This window comes from Vulpes lagopus, chromosome 7 (genome assembly GCF_018345385.1).
Source record: "Vulpes lagopus strain Blue_001 chromosome 7, ASM1834538v1, whole genome shotgun sequence".
NCBI lineage: Eukaryota > Metazoa > Chordata > Mammalia > Carnivora > Canidae > Vulpes > Vulpes lagopus.
Window position 1 is genome coordinate 37,369,276 of NC_054830.1, and position 16,076 is coordinate 37,385,351.

General features: G+C 40.6%; 1 protein-coding gene across 9 annotated transcripts in view; it reads right to left on the reverse strand.

Moving 5' to 3' along the window:
* The window catches only part of FOXP1 (forkhead box P1), a 581,933-nt gene that overhangs the window by 160,737 nt on the left and 405,120 nt on the right, over positions 1-16,076 (reverse strand). Inside the window, exon 1 of one of the 9 annotated variants that reach the window (XM_041764641.1) lies at positions 9,349-9,788. The exons of 6 other annotated variants lie outside the window; for them this stretch is intronic. In XM_041764641.1, the coding sequence (XP_041620575.1) occupies positions 9,349-9,534 (186 nt within the window). In that variant the 5' untranslated portion in view covers positions 9,535-9,788. Of the gene's footprint in view, positions 1-9,348; positions 9,789-16,076 lie in introns of those variants that run through there. 2 more of the 9 variants (XM_041764640.1, XM_041764638.1) reach the window with 2 other exon arrangements.

Here is a 16,076-nt window from a genome sequence, read left to right on the forward strand (position 1 = left end):
AAAATGTCAAGTTAGGGGCTGCATCAAACCTGTTTCTCCTTGTCAATGAAGGACCAGATTGTGCCCCAAAAGAAATACAGGAGCCCATTTCTTCACCAAGTTCCCAAAGTAGAAAATAAATAAGGGGGTCAAATGCAAGGATAAATGAATCAAAGGGATCTATTAACTTGCTGTGTTAACCTGTTGTTTTCTGCAATTGTCTTTTATGGGGATGCAGCCCAGTAACCCTCATTATGAATAATCCAGATTCCTATCTTTTCATACCTGTGATGAGACCTGCTACTTTTGAAGCTTGCAGAAGTATCTGGCTAGACTAATGTTCAAAATAATGGAGAGTTTTCTATGATTTGTTTGAGTTTTTGCTCAAATATGGCACCGTATTCCTTTGCTTCTTGTAATATAAGTCACACAAGCTTGGGATGCCCTACGAAAGCTCTGCTTTGCAAAATACCTTCCCTCCCTCACCTGAATGTTGGGGGAAAGAAGCAAAAGTGAAAGCCAATTTAGAGGCAACATTCTAACTGAGATGAAAGACAAAAGAAAGAAATAAAAGTGGAAAGAGAAGAAAGACCCAAACAGACTTAATAATCTAAAATTTGGAAATACTCATTCTTGGCCAAAGTTAACCAGGACAATAATCATCATCAACATCATCTCCAATAATTTACATTTCTCACAGCAGTTACTGCACATAGCAAAGATTACACTAGTATAACAATTTAAGAAATAAGGACCACCTAGAAACAAGTAGTGAGAGTAGAAACTCCCCCAGTTAGGGTACTAAAATAAAAACAATGTGTCAAATTGCTTACATGTGCCAGACACTACCCAGTTAGTTGCTTTAGGCTTATTATCTTACGTCTTATTCCTAACACCTCAAAGGGAAGCAGGGCAAGGTTTTATTATTACTGATTTAAAGTGGAAAAATCATGAGATGATGGGGAGGTTCGGTGACTTGTCCAAGGTCACAAGTCTAGCAAATGGCTAGGACTGAAAAACAAAAACAAACAAATACCGACTCATGAGAACTCCATACTCACATTCTACCAAGGTCACTGGTTAGACCAAATATGACTGCAGGTAATTCTGGCAAACGGATATGCAGCCCTACAGAGCCAAACATGCATGAATGAATGCAGGCCCTTTTGTTTTCAGGATGAAGGGAAAGGCCTCTTTCCAGTATCACATCTTTTAATGTAACTTTACCTGCCTCTTTTCCCCACACAAAAGACTTGCTTTTCTCAACCAAATCCTTCCATTCCCAGGACTCTTGGTACCATGGCCACACTTGCATATTTGCTCTGTTCTCTGCCCACATTTATAAAGCATCCAGGTGTCTTTTCCATTTAAATCTACCTTTTCCAGACAAATATTGCATGATCTCATATATATATATGTCAAATTCATAGAAGGAAAGCAGAATTGTGGCTGCCAGAGATTGGAGCATGGAGGAAGTGGGTAGATGTTGGTCAAAGGGTACATAGGTTTAGTTAGTTACACAGGATGAGTATGTACTAGAATTCTTATGTACAGCATGGTGCCTATACTTCATAGTACCGTATTGTGTGCTTGAAATTTGCTAAGTGGACGAGTCTTTGTTTTTTAAAGATTTATTTATTTGAGAGAGAGAGAGAGAGAGCGCAAGCGCACACTTGAGAGAGAGCAGAGGGAGGAGCAGTGGGAGAGGGACAAGCAGACTCTGCACTGAGCAGGGAGCCCAACCTGGGGCTCAATCTCCCAAACCTGAGATCATGACCTGAGCCAAAATCAAGAGTCAGATGCTTATTAACCAACTGATCCACCCAGGGGCCCCACTAAGAGGATACCTCCTACATTAATACTCATTACACACACAAAAGGGTAACAATGTAGAGGTGATAGAGAAGTTAATTTGATTGTGGTAATCTTTTCACAATGTATACATGTGTATAAAACATCATGGTGTATACCTTAATTTATATGCAATTTATGTCAAAGATATCTCCATCAAGTTATCAAAAAATTTAAAAGTGAATTTAAAAATTAATAAATTCTACCTTTTCCACCTTTTCCTAAAAACTTTGCTTTTGATCTCATTCCTTCGAGCAGCAGTGTTCCCAGACGTCCTGTGACCCAAGGGACCGACGAGAGTCCTGAATGCCTTTAGTGCCCTAAGCTTCTTTGGCTGTGATGGCAACCCCCAAGCAGGCTGACTGAAAGGAATGAGCACACCCGGCGACCTCTGTTCTCCCTCACACTGGGCTTCACCTCCCTACCTAGCCAAGTTCAGTCAGCTTCCCTTATGATACTGATGCTGTTGCCGTCATCCCTTGATGCTCATTCCTTCCCCCGAGCCCTATGGAGAGGCTGAGCTACAAGAGCACAGATTTCTTCTCATGAATTAACACAAGTCCAGCCACAGCTCTGGCCCTGGACACCTGTGTCTATGTTCTGCATGGCTTCCAGGTCCCGCCTATCTGGCATGGCTTTCAAGGTCCAGCATGATGGCCCATGTTTTTTTTTAACCTACTGTAGATTCTCATACTCTGCTATAACCACTTGCTTTTTGTTGGGAGGGGGGTATTAAGTCACTATAATCTCTTTTTTTTTAAGATTTTATTTTTATTTATTTATCTGAGAGAAAGAGAGAGTAGAATGGAGAAGGAGAGAGAATATAAAGCAGACTCCATGCTGAACACAGAGCCCAACGCAGGGCTTGATCCCACAACTGTGAGATCCTGACCTGAGTGGAAACCAAGAATCAGATGCTCAACCTGAGCCACCCAGGCACCCCCCATTACCTTTCTTTAAACATTTTTTTTCTCTGAATGCTTTTTTCCTCTTAGTTTTATTGAGATATACTTAACATATAATACTGTAATAGTTTTTGGTGTATACTGGGATGATAGATTAGACATAGATATTGGTATGTTTTGATATCTTTATGACATATATAGATACACAGATATCTCAAAATGATTACCACAGTAAGTTTAATTAACATCTATCACCTCACATAGTTACAATTTTTTTCCTTGTAATGAGAACTTTTAAGATCTACTCTTAGCAACTTTCAAATATATGATACAACATGGTTAACTTTAGTCGCCATGCTGCACATTACATCTCAAGAACTTATTTATAACTGTAAGTTTGTAGCTTTTAACAACCTTCACTCCCCTGCCAACCTCCCTCCTCTGGCAATCACCAATCTGTTCTGTTTTTATGGGTTTAATTACATTAGATGCCACATATGAGTGAGGTCATACAGTATTTGTCTTTCTCTGTTTGACTTATTTCACTCAACACAGTGCTCCTCAGATCCATCCATGTTATTGCAAATAGCAGGATTTCCCTCTTTTTTATGGGTGAATAATAGTCCATACATACCACATTTTCTTTATCCATTCATCCATCAATGGACACTGAGGTTATTTCCTTGTCTTGGCTATTATGAATAATGGTGCGATGAATGTGGCAGTGCAGGTATCTCTTTGAGGTAGTGATTTCATTTCCTTTGGATATATATCCAGAAGTGGAATTGATGGATCATATAATAGTACTATTTTTATTTTTTTTAAGGAACCTGCACACTGTTTTCCACAGTGGCTGCACCAATTTACATTCCTGCCAACAGTGCACAAGGGTTTTCTTTTATCCACATTCTTGCCAACACTTGCCATTTCTTGTCTTTTTAACAACAGCCATCCTAACAACTGTGAGGCACTATCTTCTTGTGGTTTTGACTTGCAATTCCAAATAACTGTATTCTTAAAACTGCCTTGGTTCCTGGTTAAGGGGTTGAGGAAGATAATAATAAAAGTTGTAATTCTTTGACTATTTATTACCAGACAGGTACTGAACAGTACAGACACATTATCTCATTTAATTTTCACAATTCTTTGAGGTATTATTATATCCAGTTAAGGGGCACCTGGATGGTTCAGTGGATTAGGGGCCCAACTCTTGATTTTGGCTCAGGTCATGATCTCAGGATGGTAGGACTGAGCCCTGCATCAGGTTCTATGTTCAATGGAGGAGTCTGCTTGAGGATTCTTGCTCCCTCACCCTCTGACCCTCCCCCGTTCATGTTCTCATTCTCTTAACAAAACAAAATCTTAAACAATTATTACACCCAGTTAGCAGATAAAGAAACATAAGAACAGAGAGGTTAATTATAAGCATTATATGAAGTATGCACGGAAAGTCTTCAGCATAGTACCCATACGTGATAATTACTTATTAAACGTAACATATCACTACAGTACCTTACCCCATACATACAAAAATATATTTCCCAATAATCTCAAACTAGTCGTTGTCCTCTTTATGGGAACAATGAGAAAACCACAGCACCCTCTGTTGAACTGAGGGCAAGGAGGGATGTGTGATAGGCCCGTGGCCACATAGATGACTTGCAGCCAAGTGTCCGGCTCCTTCTGTTGGCAAAGGCACATGCACAAGCATGGCTCTTTCTGACCCTCACTAAACCCTCACCCAGCCTTGCCCTGACTCTTAGAATAATGCAACAGGAATGGCTGCCTCGTGCTAGCGAGAGATGATGCTACTCATGCTGCTGCTGCTGGTGAAGAGAAGATGATCACTAACAGTGAATGCCAACTGTGGATCTGGCTTGCTTCTAAAGCGCTTTTACATAAACATAACGTTTACATGATATGCCAAAGGTCACACAGTTTGGATTAGAAGCCCTGCACTTGTACTTCGGGAATGACACAACCCAAAATGGCCACTAATCCACAGATCCATGGATTTGGAATTCTTCCATTCTCAGAGGACCAGAACTACTTGCTAAACCTAACAAATCTTTGAGGAAAGATGTAGACCTGGTTAGAAGAACTAAAGCCAAGGAGGTAACTTTATAGGAAACTTTTTGAAGGCTGTATCTTTTATATAAATACAAATAGATACGCTCCCACCGAAGTACAGAATGTGGCAAAAAGAAAATAGATCGGATCGCTCTGGTCAAGGAATTAAAAACATTTTCTTAAAAAGGAGATTAAAAAACAAAACTGTGATCAGCAGATGGGCAGCTGTGTTCACTGAGTTGTGGTCATGAGTGCGACAATGATTCTTGGAACTTTCAGTAACCACAGTTTAGTATAAGGTGGACCTTGAGTCTTCACGCATGAAGAAATAGGGATTCTCTGGGAATTTGGGGGAATTACTGACCTTGAGAGAATCACAGCAATTCCAAAGAAAAAGAAGTTAGCTTTACAGAATATTAATATATTTACACAGAAGCAGCACACGTGGTGGTGGAGGAACCATCAGTCATTCTATCCAAATCCGAACCCGGATTCGGAGCTGAGCCTGAGCTGAGCCTGATTTGAACCACCACAAGTTCCACCACTTGCTAGATGCGTGACCTCGGGTAAGTTACTTAACCTCTCTGTGCCTCCATTTCTTCAACTGTAAGAATGGGAGGAGATAACAGTTCCTACATCACAATTAATGCAGGTAAAGTACACAGGCTCGGGCCTGACATGATTCAGTAAGTGACTCTTCAGTGACTTCAAAAAGTGCTTTATTTACGATCACTGATTATGAAAGTAATAAGCTCATAGTAGAAGATAGAGAATGCATACATTACTTAGGAAAATAAAAAATAAAGTGTCATATCATCACCTACATATTGATGCACTGTCGACCTTTGGGAGTATGCTAAGGGAAGTAACTTTTTTTGAAGCCAAACTGGAATATTATTTATGGTCTTTTGAAAATTACTTTTTAAAATTAAAAACACATTTTTTAAAGAGGGAGTTTTCAAATCTAATTTCTATACTCAGGTTCAAATAAACAGTACCGGGGACCAAACAACCTAAATACTACCACCCTACTCTAGAGACTTCTGAAAAAGCTTTCAACAAAAGTCTTTAAACAGCAAATAGCACATGACTAATTTTTTCACTGTGCTTAGTAACCATAGCAGAGAGGCTTAAGACACATCAGAATTAAAGAATCACATAGTAACATCCAGAGTTAACAGAATGTTTCAATTCTTTTGCCCCCCAAAACACTCGACTACCAAGTAACTTCTGACTCAACTTTGCACAGCCAATAAGCAGTGTCTGTTTCTTTGCAAAGAACAAACGAACTTGATTTTTGTGGAAGTTAAAGAGCCAACATCATATTGAGTTAATGTGAAATAAAACAAGAATAGAAAATTCCAGCCCATGCTGTATCTTAAAAAACGACAACAACAAAATCCTACCTTCAACCCTAAATAGGTTAAAATTAAGTTTCAAATACTCTTCCCTGGCTCCTCCCTCTCCACCATCAATACCACGCAAGAGCTGTATTTTCCAGTCCAGTTTCTTCACGGTAAAACACTTTCTCATGAGACTGCCTGTGGTCAGGGCTGAATATGGTACCGGAAAAATGCTTCTCATGGCATCTAGATCATACCCATTCCAAGTCTAGCCTGACCATTAAGTACAGACACACCCGGAAATTGTAAACTATTTTAACAACAGGACCTTTCCCCACCTCAAAAGTGGGATAATCTTTGCAGCCTACCTATGTCCCAAGGGTGTTCTGAGTATTAACAAGTTAGCATTAGTCAGGCACTTTGATTTCACAGACAAAGGGCTCTGTAGAAGTACAAAGTATGATTATCCAACCCAGCCGCCTTCTGGAGAGTCACCCAAGATGACAACAGAGAGGAGGGGGAAAGACTGTTGCTTCCATAGCTGCCCTCTCCTAAGCAAAGCCACCTCCCAGTCACATACATCCCGGGCCAGACTGGTGGGGGCTGTGCTGTGTTTGAGTGTCTGCTGCATTGTTCCCTTATATAGTCAATGAGGAGGGAATCCCTCTGTGTGCACGTTTCCAATCCACATTCCAAAACAGTATAGGCAACGGGGCAGATTTTCAACTGTGATTTATACGGCCTGATATGACAGGGCCAGGCACTGTGTTAGGATTGTGCCCATCTCTTCTTCAGGATGTGTATGGAAGAGGAAGCTTCTGAAGACTACTATCCTCGAAGTTATTGCAAATGTGCTGGTGTGTATATCAGCCGTATATCAGCACGGGCTTAAGTACAGAGAAGGTCTACATACAGTTATGCAAACCCCACCTTAGAATTAAAACAACAATAAAATTCTAGTTTTGGCATGCTTGCTTAAAAATCTACATTTAATGTAGATCTGAGACTTTGCCTCTGTCTCAGGAGGAGCCCCAGATCTGATCTAACAATCCTGAAGACCATTACATGCATTACATAACACCGAAGTCTGGAAGGTGTTTTAGAGGGACAATGAGGCACATGTTGTTATTTGGCATTATAGTATCTCCCTGGCGCTTTTAAAGAAGAGGAGCAAAAGCTGGCCTCTAATAAAGTCAGCTGAATACTGGTCACAGAAACTCTAGTATATTTTCCTTTACCTCAACTGTTCATGTTTAGATCTGAAGTCAGAAAAGAGCCTTCGGCAACACTGCAAGAGCTACTGATTTGTCCAATACCGTTACTGTTGAAAACACACACACACACACACACACACACACACACACACACACACACATCATAAACGTAGAGCTACTGAGGCAGGCATAACTAAGCAGAGCATCTAGAAAAGCCTAACTGCTGAACAACTAATCCTGGGAAATCCTGCACCATAAAACCATACACCGCAATAGATTAATTCTTAGAAAAAAGCCTGGCAAATTTCTCAGAAGTCAAAAAGGCTCCTGAGTCCTAAGGGTTAACTCACATGCCTTAAAAAAAAAAAAGACACATATTATTTCCTTTTATCATAAAACAATGCATTTATTATTTTCTGTATATCTGTTAAAGGGCATGGCTTTCTGAGTGGAAAACAAAACAGAACTTGGTCACATGTTTATTTGCTTCAGCTACTCCCTTCCCCTTCTGATAAATAATCAAACATGCCATCCAGAAAAAACAAAACCAGCGAGCTGGGAAATTTGATGGTCATCAAATAGACTGAGATACCAAGAAAAGCAGCCCACTGTTCCCACACTGAGTTTTCGGCCCCCACACCTACACTAACATCTGAGTAAATACCTCCAGTCACTCTTTCCATTTTCCCTGCAATTACTCCTACTGTTAAACAAATTGTCCTTAAGGCAGTCGCAAACATAATTTTTTTCCTGCAAAGTAGAACAACTTCTGAACATTAAAAAAAAGCCAGCATAGCAATAGCAATAGCTCAATACACACACGCGCACACACTTATTTATTTTACTTATTTAAATATTTCTTCCATTAGAGGTTCGGACAACTACAGAGCTTATTTCTTTCTCTATTCTAACAGATGCTGTTTTGGACAATAAAATTTAAGGATATTTAGTCTGGGGACTAACAAACAAGCTTCAGAGTAATAACAATTCCCTTAAGATCAAAAGAGCTAATTTTCCATTTCCTGTCTATTCCCTGACCAGTACATGGTTAAAAAAAAAAAAAAATTAGCACCTGGCTTACCAATTATAGTGAAGTTGGGGGTCAGGGTGGGGGGAGGGGTGCGGGGGGAGGAGGGGGAGGCACAAGGGGACGACGACGCCATCAGACAGGAAAAGGTGGAACCCTTTTAAAAAATATCAAACCATGTGTTAAGAAACTCATTTCAACAGAAAGGACTCGGAGAGCAATCCCATCCACTCTTCCACACAGAGCGAAGCAGCAGCCCAGGTCCAAGGGCTTTCCCTGCCATACTAATTACCCACAATGAGAATTTTGAAAAGAGCTTTCCAACATCAAAGTTAACAACCATCGCGGAAAGTGAGGCGGGCTTTCTCTTTCCTTTCGCAGCCCACTCCGTTTAAACAATAGTAATATGAATGAGATAATGACCGTGCTTGTTTCAGCAGCCTGACTTTTATTGGCATGAAATTGGTACAAATATTATCAAGACCGATTCACGAGTGATGACGGTGTCATGATGCAAACATCAGAGGACAATTCTGCAGAGGCAGAATTACAAAGGCACCATCCCTGCACCCTCTTACCACTTGTGATAACAGGAAGAAAAAGAAGGCAACACGGAACAAAGTCGCAAACAAGCTGAGAGGGCTCTGAACTACATTCAAGCTTATAAAACTGTCCTGATCACACTCGGCTGCTTGCCTGGCTGCTTATATATATCCCGAGACCCATCTGAAAGCAAGAGTGAATTAACAAGGAGTTAGAACCAACCGGTCTTCTGAAATCTCTAAAAAGAAAACCGCCTTTGATGGGGGGGGGGGGGGAAGAGAAAGCAGTAAACAAGTTGGATCATCTTATTTTGCCCTTCAGAGAATGTCTGCGCAGGAGCGGATCCCTAGTCTGAAAGTTTAACCCCGCAAAAATGTTCCTTTTTTTTTTTTTTTTTCCTTTCTCTGGACACTTACAGAGAAAACGAAGAGTTTGACGGAGTGAGCTCGCACTGTCTGCCTTTGGATTTCCGTCTTCTTGCTGTAGATGGGTTCTGGCTGTTTCTGTGAAGCGGGGGTTGCCGAGTGGTAAAAAAGATGTTTGAATAAACAGGAAGTGCTGTGCGGCTGAAGCACACTCGAGGAGAAAACACACTGGAACATTGCCCTTTGTAGGCAACCTTAGGGACGCTTGCCTCCACAGTAGCTGGCTGGGCTCTCACTAAATGACAAAAGAAACCACAAGAATTCCTCAAGTAATTCTTCACTTTCAAAGTTGAAAGATCAGTTGGAGCTTGCAGGTAATTTTCAAAGTTGCATTTAGCATTTAAAGAAATCTATTAATGCTACACATATCTAAATCACTCCAGGTCTGCAAGCAGCGACACAGCATCAGGAGTGTGCCCTGGCCAGACCGAGCCCTAGCCAGACAGCTCTTTCTCGCAGACAAATACACACCGACAGGGTTTCGGGAAACCTGCTCTTGAGATATTTTTGTGGTGACATTTACATAGGCAGGATGCTTTAAAAAAAAAAAACACACAGGGAAGAAAGAAAGAAAATCCAGATTCTGCAGACTTTAGAGGAATTTGTCACATGTATTTTTAAAGAACATATCGTCCCGCATTCCCGGGATGTGCCCTTGATCTTGCTTTTGCTGCTTTTCCTTTACATTCTCCTTCTCTGCAATCAACCAAACTACCTGTTTATCTCCAGATGCCTCGCTTGTCTACTGGAATACTCCTTAACCCGCCCCAAACTAATTATCAAAGTCCTGTCTTCCGTCACCCGAGTAACTTGACAGATACTGTAAAGGAAAGTAAACTGCTAAAGGCAGAACAAGTCAGCTTGAAAAATAAGATGAGGAGCCGAACAGCCATATTCAATAAAAAAAAAAAAGGGAAAAAGGGGGAAGGGGAGGAGGAAGAAAAGGATTCCTTCTGAAAATGTATTGCTGTTGTGGCAATGTTCTTCTGCCACGGAAGCAACTGATTTGTTATTTAGCATGGAATGCTGGACTGTCTGTCATCCAGGTGCTAATACTCGGCTAAAATAACTCATTGGGAACTGTCAGTGGGATGTTTACATAGGCCCCAATCTTTTCTTCATGGAAGGAAATTTTTTACTGGAATTCATCTTCTTTTGATCTCACATTCAAAGCAACGGCAGCTTGATAGACATTCAAGTCTGAAAGCAAATCCAGACGCTGAAGATAAACCGCCAGAATATGACAGGCAGAAGCATCTAAAGCTTATAAAAATGAAGAGAACAGCATGTCGCCTGAGTATTACAATAGCAGAAATCAAGAGACATATTAGGTGGAACTGATCAGCCACAAAAACAGTTCAAAAGGCAGATCATAGAAACAGAGGACTAGGCTAGGAGAAAAAAAAAATGGGACAGATCTGGTTTACTGCCTCACCTCCCTTCCGAGCCCCACAGTGCTTCCATGTCTGCCTCTTCACTTTTAGGAGGGGTGGAGTATCCAACTCAAATGTTCCTGTCTAACTCAGCTGATCCAGTCAGAAACGCGGCAAAAGGTCTCCTAGCAATCTGTTTCCAAAAGGCAGGGGGAAAGGCCGACCCTTACCTTGCTCAGGGTCCAGCATGCTGCATTTTATTAGCATCCCCTGCATCTGCTCTGCAATGCAGTTTCAAAAGACACACAGCCTGGGCGCCATGCAAGTGGGTGGTCAGCAAGAGCATCTCTCCACAGAAGGGCTCTAAGTAGTTCGAGATGGGGCTGGAGAGCTCTAAGGACTCTAGTTCCCTGACATGGCTAGTTATCAAATGAGCACAAACGCTCCAGCCTCAGTCACAAAAATAGACAGATGCGTTCAGTCCTAGAGATAGAGAAGTGCTCAACACCTAGTAGCTTTGAAGCCTACTAGTACAATTCCATAAAGGAATTGTATCACAAGATCTTTCTTACAGGTGCACAATCTTCTCTTTTAAAAATAAGCCTCTTACTGTAATCAAAGTCAGTACATGTAAAGAAAAGGTAACTGTCCCAGCAATCCTGTCTTCGGAGCCATTAGTTAACAAACATGACACGAAGGGGTGGCATCAGGTTAGAGGGAAATAGAATTCCACATTATAACAGCCCACGGTTCCTCTTGATTCTGCACATCCTTCTCGGACTACAGAGCCAGATCTCCTGCAGCACCCTTGGCTTTTTAAAAATGCCCCTCCCCTCCTTTTGCATAATAAATCAACAGTAAAATGTAGATTTAAAAAAAATGTACTAACCTATTTAAAAAGATGTAATCAGTTTAAGGGCTCGCCTCATGCAAACAAGATGCCTGTGTAACTTAGTTACAAATGTAAAAAAAAACAAACAAGCAAACAAAACAAAAACCCTACTGGATTCTCTGTTCTTAAAAGTTGCCTTCTCTCATGACCACACAGCTGATTTACTAAAGCTGATTATTGATCTTTAAAGTGCCCTGGTTCCATGTGTTAGCGTTGCTACTATTCCTCTCTAACCTAAAACAAAAGTTACTTTTAATACTCCAAAAATTGCCTGACTAAATATTCCATGTTGTTGTAGTTATTACATTGACCCAAAACAGGGAGGTTTACCATGAAAACAAAACAAAACAAAACAAAAAACAAAAAAACAACCAGAATGCTAATTCCCTTTATACATTCTAAAACATACTCTTCCTCTACAAAGACTGCTGTCACTTCCATGGTGGGGCAGGGAGCAACCCTCCATTTCTCAGGGCCACTGCAAGTCTTTTTAAAAAATCTGCCATGTATAAAGACCTTCATTAGTATAATTAAATGACTGTTGAGACTTTTTTTTGATATAAACAACTTTTGATATGTCATTTAAAAACCTCATAATAATATCATTAAAGAGCTACCATGTTTAAAAGAGAAATTGTCTGCTCAGGGCCATGGAATAGTAGCCGTGCTCCAGGCCGCTTCCTCTTCCCTTTCAGACTTCTGGACTTGAATGTCACCATAGACCTTGAATCCTTGAATGTGAAATGGCTTCACGCTAATTGCTCTAATTGCTTGAAGATGTGCAGGCAGGTGAAACCTGATCCCCGTGGCCATTGCAGAGACCAAGAACAACACTGGAATGTTTACACAGTGGTTTGATTTTAATAGACAGAAGGGCTGAGTTTAAGACAGCAAAAACACAGCTAATAGGTGACCCCTTAATGTAGTCCTCCTTAAAAAAAAAAGGCACACAACAAAATACAATTTCATGTTCTAAAAGGCAGTGTCCTAAATGCCAAGGTTATTTGCTTGACTCTTGCAGTGAGTACACGTTACGTTGCACCTGACATTTACACCCGAAACTCTACCCCGAATACATTTTTTTACCTTAAAACAAAAAAGCACTTTATATGTCAGTCACCTTACAAACAGATTATGACTGTATGGTATTTCCAAGTAAGTGCACTCATTTAAATTTTAAATTGAATATTTTTCACTACTGCAATACTCCTTGTCCCTTAAAGGGGAAGCCTTGTATCTCCTTGTTTATTCCTTTGCTTCTTCTGCTCCCCCATCCCACCATTTATGAAATGCCTGACCCTTGTAGATTCCTTCAATGCAGTTAAAGTTGAACCCAAACCCTTTCATGTTGGTGCTTAAGACAAACGTGCATCCTTTTGGTGCCTTTTTCCTTTGTTACTGTGTGGGACTGTGGTCTGCTTCTCATCTAGGGGCTAAGGCAGCCAGAGGAGTGGCTGACATAGTTACTCAATGACAGTGACCATTCTCCCCAGATATTTTAATGAATTGAGATGGATACAGAGGTTTGACAATGGCTCCCAAGAGCCCCCTCTTAACAGAACACAAATGTAACCAATGTTGGACAGGAAATATACTACAGCAAGACCAAGATAAAAATGCAACAGAACCTACAAGGTGTCATTAACAAAAGGAAACCAACAAGGGTTAGGGGCAGGCTTAGCCAGGTGTTGAAATATATATATTTATATATTACATACATATCCTATCATACATAATCTCATACATATCATACATACACACACGTATAGATATGTATCAAGAATCTGAATGTATAGGGATATTTCATATATAGTCAAGCAAACACTGCTAAGGAGAAAATAGGAATTAAACATTAACTACAGAAAGAAAAAATATCATGAAGCAATGAAATTATTTTATGGTTAAGGTAGGCAATTAAAAGCAATAGATACACCTCGCAAACGAGAAGAGAAGCAGGTAACACCCTCATACAGCTGGGTGCACTGTCAAATGGCTGCTCTGCTAAGTTATGCTGTGTATTAACTTCTGATGGTAAAACACAAAGTGCAGTAGAAAAGGGGCAAAAAAAAAAAAAGGTCCTTTAAAGCTATGAAACACTTTTAGTTATATAAGGTAAGTAATAAATATAGGAGCTGGCAGTGCCTGGACTATTTGTCTCCAAACACGGAAAGACAAAATAATTTAACAAAAATAACTGCACAGAACACCCTTCCGAATCACAGCCACCGCACACACTTTTATGGGCACTCATACCTTGTTCTCAAAGTTATAATCCCCTATTAAGAAGTAATGCCTCCTGCTCTGAAAAAGGAGGGAGGACGAGTATCCATTTATCCACATAAAGATTAAGTATAAACTAGTCCAAGCCAGTGAGAGGAACACTCAGGGAAAAGTAAACAGGCCCCTACCCCCTACCCCCAAAATAGTTCCCCTTTGAAAGCTCTATGCAGTGAGTGCCTGGTACCAAGGGCTGCCCTATTTGCTGGAGGGGTCAGCAAAGCTATGCTAAACTGACAGGTTCAGTTTACAACAGGCCAGAACTTTGTTTGGATATACTGGCCTTGCTCACCGCCAGCTTAACAACAGATGGCTAGAAAACTTTCATTATGCTACACAGGACTGAACTGCAAACAATCCAGAAAACTGTGAAAAGTTTAACTCCCTCTAAACCAATGTGCCAAACCAGGGCCTGCCCAGAGCCAGTGAGCCGGGGGGCCAAGGGGGCGGTGGAAGTGATGGATAAAACAAATCGGCACTCACTAACTGCCCAAGTCAACTCAAAGTGTCACTCAGATACCAGAAGAGCGATGAACCCCCCCCCCTTTGTCTTGATTTTAACTGTTCAAAGCCCAGACCTTATAAGGAGTTGTACTGACTGTGCCTTCTTTTCGATTTTCCCAAAATACACTGTCAGACTTCCCCTCCCTTTAGAGAAAGAAAATCTCCCTCCAGACAATTCTCAAGCTCCCTTCCTGTCTTCCCTCCCTCTGGAAATTGGGAGGACAAGAACAAACAGTCTCACTCTAACACCTAGATTTAAATATGATTTATCCAAATCTGTATATAATTTAAATATTCATTAAATCGATTCAATCACATGAACCCTAATATCTCCTAATGCTCCGAGACAGGTTATAAATGCACCTTCAAAGGTTTAATTCAATTGGCAATCTGAGAGGTCTTATCACTAGATATGTGTTATTTTCATATTATTCAAGAAATGAACAAATGCGCTTTCCACAAATGTATTTTAGAAGCTACCCTTTCCTGTTATTGAAAGAAAATTGTGTTTATTACTCCTTTAGCATAGTGTAAACTCATAAACGTCAACAGAGAGTACAAGGAAAGCTGTCAACTAAATATTGTTTCCTTCATGAGCTGTTCTTCCAAGTCAATTACGCCTTTCAACTTCTGGGGCATTGTATGATAAACTGGCAGTAAAAATCATTCACATTAATATACCATGGTGCCTTGCCTGCAAAAGGTAATTAAAGAAGTAAATGACTCATAAGAATAGACATATTAGCTGCAAAATGAAAGGCAACTGAGCTGCCACATAAAAATATGTACCATTAAGATACTGCATTTTCATATTCCTGTAATCAGCTTCAGTAGACTAATGCTTATTTAATCCAGTTCTGTGCTAAGTCCATCAACAACTGTTTTTTGCTGTTTTCTCCTTGACTGAACATTATGAGAGCAGGTTTGGAATAAATACTGCAATGAGATTTTTGCATACTCAATTGAAGAACAGGTTTTTACATTTTAAAATCTATTTTTTTCCTTTCTCTGAGAAATACAACATGAAAAAAATTACTGGTGGGGGAAAATATATATTGCAAGCTAGACGTGCCTCTTTAAATGGCAGAATATTTTAGGGAAAAATATTTGTTTCCACATTCAACCTGCTATCAGCACAGGGGAAAGGGAGCCATGCCTCCACCTGCCAGATCTCTGCTACCTTTATAAAGCGCTCCCTCTTGTTAATAATGTCTTCCATTGGCATGGGTGGGACAAGGCAATTTATCCGGTAGCAGGGATGGAAAGAGAAAGCCAGAAGAAGGCAGGAGTTGACAGGTGGTGTGGCAGGAGAGCACCGCAGACTTGCCTAGTGGCTCCTGAGTTCTCTTCCTTCTGGAGGGTGGATATTACTGAACAGAACCTTCCCAAAGATGAGCGAACTGACCCTCAAATTTACTGCTCTGTACTTTCCATTCTCTGGCTTTCAAACTGACATTTTGTTTTATCCCTCCGGTCCTTTATTTCAGCATTTCCTCGCAAGTCCAGACAAGCCACAGAGAGACATTGCCCGTGTGGTCTGAGATTCTTCGATAAAGTTGTTCGCTCCCCTGCTTCTGGAGCCTCCATCTCGACCAAGTGAGAGGAATCCACCATTGGTGCTACTGAGATGTTCTGAGAACATTTAGACATGGGAGGTTTCCTGGAGGCTGGAG